Below are 7,146 nucleotides of genomic sequence, written 5' to 3'. Positions count from 1 at the left end.
AAAAAGAAAGAAAAACTACTTTGCTAAACTTACAATTCACTTTAATGCCTTCAAATCTGCATTTATCCCATTGTTGCCCAGAGAAGAGTTTAAATATGAATTAAGTTTAAGTACTTTTACAGTACACATTATGAGACTACACAGTACTTAATTGATTTTGCCTTCATTTGATGTACTTAACCTCCCACAATGAAATAAGTAGGATTGACTATCTTAGCACTAAAGATTTCTATAGGTTTTCTGCCCATCTTTCCTCAACGTCATTTCTTACTGGGAATAAGTTAACTTTGTATGGAATTTGAGGTTTACAAATACTTTCTTATATATAATCCCACATTAATTTTGTACCTCACACCAAGTGCAGGATATATGTAAGATTTAGCAAGTAATAATAAAACTGGGTTCCAAATCTATGCTTTCTGAATCTAAGTCTTATGCTCTTCACCTTTATACTCTCTTGCTTCCCTTTCTTGTCTCCCTTCTAGTCATGTCACTATCTCCCTTAGCAATTTCATGGTCACTGCTGTGCCTCTTCTTGCCATGTATTCTTCTCTTCATATTACCTTTATTTTCAGATTCTCTTTAGGTTACTTAATTGTAATTTAAATTTTATTACACAGGCAATACATGTTGCTCATTTCTGAAAAAATAGAAAGTGCAGAATAGTACACTGAAAAAATTAAAATAACTTCTTTACCCGATTACCACAATTAACATGTTGGTGTATATAATTCCAGTTCTATTTTCTGTATGTGCGCATATAGTTAATAAACAGAGACACTATTTATTTTGTAGTCAAGCTTTCTTTATTTAACACACTGTGGACATTGTACCGTGATTAAAGTATTAACATTTTTAATGACTCTGTGATATGGATTCCACTGGGTGAATAGGCTGTGAAAATTTCTTTTATTTTTTAGTTGCAGTGCTGGTGGGGTTGGACTTTTATCGCTAGTACTGCTATTACTGTAAAAAACATCTCTGTTACAATTTTTTGAGGCCTTCAGCTTCTCTTTAGTTCTTTCAGTCAGTGATCAGTCTCTAATTCTTTTTGATTCCTGGGTTGGTAACAGTTCTTGGTAAACTTTGAAATTTAAAATATACCTTCAATATATCAGTGCAAAATTTAGTAGGCACATTTGCAAAGACACAAGGGCAGTGGTCAAAATTAATGAAACTTGGAACCTGTAACTATTGTCTTACTAATGAATATTGTAAAGAGTGAAGCAAAATTTAATGATTTCAGAGTTACAACTGAAGGCAGAGAGTCTAAACCAGAGACTTGTTCATGTTTGGCCTGAGCTAAGAATTTTTTTTACATTTTTAAAGAGTTGTAAAAAACAAAAACAAAGAATAACAATCTGTCTGTGGCTTACAAAGCCAAAAATATCTACTTTCTGGTCCTTTACAGAAAATGTTTGCTAACTTTGGACCTAAATTATAGGAACATAATAAAATATATTTAGAAGAAAAAGAAATTTAAAAGTATGTATGTAATTATGACAATGTATATAAATAGAAAAAGTAACCATGTCTTCATTCTTCTTTCAGATTAACTTCAAACTTTTTTTCCTTTTTTCCTTCGAGATTGCAGATTAATACAAAGAATCGCAATTTAAAAAGCAGCCCACTAGAGTAGAAAACTGTCCAGTGACACAAGAAGTGAAAAAGAATGTAGGCAGCTCACAACTGTAATAAAGTGATCTTACAGTAAACTGCAACATAGAAGCACAAAAAGTTTTAGAACAAAATGGAACCTTAAAAATCATCTAGTCCAACCCTTACATTTTAGAGATGAGAAAACTGAGGCCTAAATCTGGCAAGTGACTTGCCCAAGGTCACACAGCTAACTTCCTGTAAAGCTAGAACTATAATCCAGGTGTACAGTTAGGTCAATAGGGACAGGGCAATATTGTATCAAGTGTAACAAGTGAAAGTGATATTATAACATATATTTTTCCCATTTTACCATATATGGAAGTTAGAAAAATAGGACACCTCTCACACATCTACAGAAATAAATCCTTTTATTTTATAACATTCCTTTTCTTTTTTAAGATGCATACAGTACTTGTAGCCCAAGAATTCTGAGAAAAGCTATAGTAGACCTGGCACTATGTTTGAGAATTACACAACTGGGCAGCAAAATAACACCTTTATAAATGTCAGGACATATAGAAATAAAATTTAGTTTGCACACAAAAATAGAGAAGTTACATTCAACACGTTTTCTTAAACGTGCACTTAAAATGTTTAAATGTTTTCTAAAACTTTGGTCATCATGCTTTATTGTAACTTGTTAAACTTCACAATTATGTAGATGATTAAACCCAAATGATAAGCAAATATATCACATTAACACAGCAGCAAAAGCAAGCTAATACTGCACAATCATATTAGCAGACTGATTTCAGAAATACGTTTTTCACAAACAGCACACAAAACTTAGTTTGTGATAACATAGTTCAATGACTTCTTCCACTTCATAAAATAAGGCTGAGTAATGAGACATAGCAGAACATGATTACATATTAAAAAGTATATTTTTAATTAAAAATCTAATTGTACATATAGGGCAACAAATTGCAGTTTCTATAGAATAGTGCAAATGAGCAGGACTTTTCTCAAAAATATTAAACTGGGCTTCATTCCATGTGCCTCAGATTTAAGAACATTAGATTATATTATTTTGGAGTTTTGCGCGATGGGTGCAAGTGACAGGGTCGATATAGGTGTGTATTCACAGGCTGCAAATAAAAATCGCCATTGACTTAACTTACTGGATGCAGGCACTGAAAATATAACTTTAAAAAACTTCCATTTGTCATCGTGTAAACAGTTTTGTTCATCATAGAATATTTCATCAAAGATTCATAACTCATTTCAAATTGTCATATCGAGCAATTCCTCTAAATTCTTTTTTATATGTGATGGTTGAGATGCAGCCTGATTTAACAGATTCTGACCCATCTGTGTAAAAAGTGCTTTTGATAATTTTGCTGTGGCTGTTCGTATATTTCCTCCAGCTCCAGGCAGAGAGCCACTGTTTGTCATGTTCCCTAAGAGATGCCATAAAACAACCAACACTTTCTGCTCCGTGGCATGAGGCTTCCTCTGATAAAGTTCTGTAACGATATCTGAAACACAAAAATATGGTTAACAGTGAGGTTTGAAAACAAATTAAATTCAAGTTCTGTCAATTAAAAAGCATATAAAATAAACGGAGCTTCTTCTCTATGCCATTTGTCTTAAACTGGTAGGCACTTTAAAAAAAAGTAAGGTCAGAAACTTTGCTCCCAAAGATTGGGATCCTTCAAGTATTAGAAATCTATATATCATAATGCGTTCAGGCAAAAGTAGTAAAGACAGAAATCAAACCAAAAATTCATCTCAATGTTTTCCAAATGTAGTTAAAACAAGACATATACATTTTTAACTCATGGACCTTTTATCAAACACTAATTTGAAATAGCAGTTTTCTATATGTACCAATATTTGATTTTAATGTCTTTTTATTTATCCTGCTTATTTCTACTAACAAGAAGATTAAACCCTTATTAGGGGAAAAAAAGGAATACAATTTTTCTGAAAAAAATTTTGGGGTAAAAGTCTTAAAAAGTCCTCTTGTGGATCATTACACAATTTATTTCTACTTCATGGATAATGATACTGAGTCTGGTAACTACTAATATTAAACTGAATGCCCATCAGTTTACCCTTGATTAATAAAATATTTACTTAGAAGTAACAACTAAAAAATATTTACCAGCAAGCTTTTCAGTCATATCCTGTTTTGCTTTTCCATTTAAAAACTGAGCTTTTGTGCAAAATGGCTGCAGAAGTAAGTAATTATCTAAACAAAAAGAATAACACAGAGACACATTTAAAGAGTTATAAGATCCTATTTATTTTCTATTACACAACACTGAAAAGAAAAATAATTGATGCAAATGTTAAAAAAAGATCTAATCTATGTAGTTAGTCACTTTTTAAAATTCTCTATAACAGAGTGATATTCTTATAGCAAATGAGAAATAAAAAGAAAAAAAACTGCCTATCTTCCCAAGGCATCTTATTCCAAATGATAGTACACAGGTTTATCCAAAAAAAAAAGAAAAAAGAAAAGAAAAGAAAAAAGAAAAAGACAAAGAGAAAAAAATGGAAACTTTGGGGATAGTTTTTACCTTTACTGAATTTTTTCAAAGTTTTAATTTTATAGTTTCACAGTGAATTGCAAAGATAGCACAGACAGGTTTCGTGTACTTCCACCCATAGGTTGTATCTTACATAATTATAGTACATATCAAAACAAGGAACCTGACATTGGTACAATATGTGCATACAGTTCTATGTCATTTTATCACATATGTAGATTTGTGAAACCATCACTATAATTAAGATACAAAACTATTCTATCACCACAAAGATCTCCCTAGTGCTACCTCTTTATAGTCACATCTAGCCACTCCTCCTACATTGCCCCTAAGCCCTAATAAACACTAATATGTTTTCCATCTCAATTTTGTCATCTTGAGAAAGTTATACACATGAAATCATACAGCATGTGACCTTTTGGGGCTGGCTTTTTTCACTCAGCACAATGATTTTGAGATCCATCCAAATTGTTGCATGTATCAGGGGGAGGGTATAGCTCACTGAGAGAGCACATGTCTAGCATGCACGAGGTCCTGGGTTCAATCCCTAGTACCTTCATAAAAAAATAAAATAAGTAAATAAACCCAATTACCCCCCGAGAACAAAACAAACAAAACCCCCAAATTGTTGCATGTATCAATAATTCATTCCTTTTTATTGCTAAGTAGTATTTTATGGTATGGATGTATCAGTTTTTTTCACCACTAACCTACTGAATTATATCTAGGTTGTTTGCAGTTTTTGACTATTATAAACAAAGCTCCTGTGAACAATCATGTACGGGTTTTTGCATGGATGGAACATTTCATTTCTCTGGGATAAATGCCGAGGAATGCAACTGATGGGTAAGTACATGGTTAGTGTTTTTTTGTTTGTTTGTTTGCATTTTAGTTTTTTAAGAAACAAACTATTTTCTAGGGTGGCTATGCCATTTTATTTACATTCTCACCAGCAGCGTATGAGATCCAGTTTCTCTGCAACCTTGTTGGCATTTGGTGTTGCCACTATTTTTAATTTTAGTTTTTCTAATACTTGCTATAGACTGAATGATTGCATCCCCTGCCCAAATTCATACGTTGAAATCCAATCCCCAATGTGATGGTGTCTGGGGTGGGGATTTTGGGAGGTGATTATGTCATGAAGGTGAAGTCTCATGAATGGGATTAGTGCCTTTATAAAAAGAGGCCCCAAAGAGCTCCTGTGCCCCTTTTACCATGTGAGGACACAGTCAGAAGTTGGCCATTTATAAACTAGGAAGTGGGCCCTCACCCAACACCAAATCTGCTGGCGCCTTAATTTTAGACTTCCCGGGCTCCAGAGCTGTGAAAAATAAATGTTTGTGGTTTTTAAGTCATCCAAAAAGTGACAGTTTGTTACAACAACCCGAAGAGACTAAGACATTCCTGTAATGATCATGGCCTTAATTTGTATTTGCATTTCTCTAATGACTGGTGATGCTGAACATCTTTTCATGTGTTTATTTGCCATCCATATAAATGTTTCTCCATGTGTTTTGCCCATTTTCTAATTAGATTGTTTGCTTCTTTTTAATGTTGCGTTTTAAGATTTTTTTTATATATTCTAGATGTAAGTTCTTTATCAGCTATGTGGTTTGCAAATATTTCCTCCAAATCTGTAGTCTGTCAGGGAGGATAATTGGGATGATGACATAGAGGATGACTTCTCCAGTTAGTTACAAGTTAAACTACAGAAACATGGTTATAAGATGGAGACCTCACAGCATCCAGAAGAAGTGCTGAAGCAACCTAAACTTGAGTTGTTTACTAAATTCTAGGACAGAGATCCCAGGACGGGACACTTAAAAAATAGGTTTATTTAGCTACCTGCTTGGATTTATTTTTGTTTTTGTAACACAAAAATAAATATTTTGACCTAAAAAAAAGAGTCTTCTGTAGATCAAATGTTTTTAATTTTGATAAAGTCCAATTTATGGACTTTTTAATGGATCATGCTTTTAGTGTCATGCTAACAACTCTTCACTAAGGCTAGGTCCTAAGGATTTTCTCCTATGTTCCAAAAGTTTTACAGCTAAATTTTATATTCAATTTATGACCCATTTTGAGTTAATTTTGTTTCAGATGTGAGGGTGAGGCAGAAAAGAATAACTGAAAAGTCTAAAATAAGGGAAGAGAAAGTCAATTTAATGGGATAGTATTTAATCACTAAAAATAATTAAAATTACTACTGAGAAAATTATAAAAAATCTATCATAACATTAGAAACCAAAAACTGACTAGGTTTCAGCATTATAAAAAAAAAGTCTAAAAAGAAAACCTAAAGAAGAGAAAAAGATAAACAAAACAAAAATGTGTAGGAAAATATACAAAAGTAAAGCCAAAATAACTTGAGTGCCAAAGTAGGATTTCTTACCTACATGCTGACTCAGTGCCTGAACAACATTTGTGGCAGCAGCATAGATGCCTGGATTCTTGGAATTCAGATTGTTATCTACTATTGCTGGAATTAGCATGTTGATTATAGGAGATAAGTTGTCTCTAAGCAAAGGAATCATTTTGTGCATTGTTTCTAGAGCCACCAGGTTTACTTTACTATTGGAATCATGAAGTCGAGATTTAAAAGCATCAAATATCTGAAAGTAAATTGGTAAATTATTTAAAGTAAAATAATGTTTATACCCATTATATTTAAATTCTTTATGACATTTCATAGTATTTTACTAAAGGAGAAGTATACTGTTTAAAAACATAAACACATCTTATTTAACCTGAACTTAGGTAATAGGAATTTTATAAAAATTTGGATGCTAAATCTAAATGTCAGATCTTCTTATAGCAAAACATGAAGGCTTCAAAAATCACCTAAAAAGACATCCTAATAAATTAAGGTTGAGAAATTTGGTTCAGTACACAGATATAATTACTGTAAATGTGATCAAAATGTTACTTTCTAAAAGGTGTGGGTTAGTTTAGCTAACTTTAAGAACTTAAGAAAAGTTTCTATCTTTATCTC

At 32.4% G+C, this 7,146-nt stretch overlaps 1 protein-coding gene across 2 annotated transcripts in view; it reads right to left on the bottom strand.

The window, feature by feature from the left end:
• Window positions 1–2,010: 2,010 nt before the first annotated feature.
• TOGARAM1 (TOG array regulator of axonemal microtubules 1) overlaps window positions 2,011–7,146 on the bottom strand; it is a 60,211-nt gene continuing 55,075 nt past the window's right edge. For both annotated transcript variants that reach the window (XM_064485921.1, XM_010976956.3), the window contains 3 exons: window positions 6,547–6,766; window positions 3,767–3,853; window positions 2,011–3,137 (listed from right to left, as the gene is read on the bottom strand). In XM_064485921.1, coding sequence (XP_064341991.1) covers window positions 2,884–3,137; window positions 3,767–3,853; window positions 6,547–6,766 — 561 coding nt within the window. In that variant the 3' untranslated portion in view covers window positions 2,011–2,883. The remainder of the gene's footprint in view (window positions 3,138–3,766; window positions 3,854–6,546; window positions 6,767–7,146) is intronic.

Source organism: Camelus dromedarius, chromosome 5 (assembly GCF_036321535.1).
Source record: "Camelus dromedarius isolate mCamDro1 chromosome 5, mCamDro1.pat, whole genome shotgun sequence".
Taxonomy (NCBI): domain Eukaryota; kingdom Metazoa; phylum Chordata; class Mammalia; order Artiodactyla; family Camelidae; genus Camelus; species Camelus dromedarius.
This window is presented reverse-complemented; position numbering and strand designations above follow the sequence as displayed.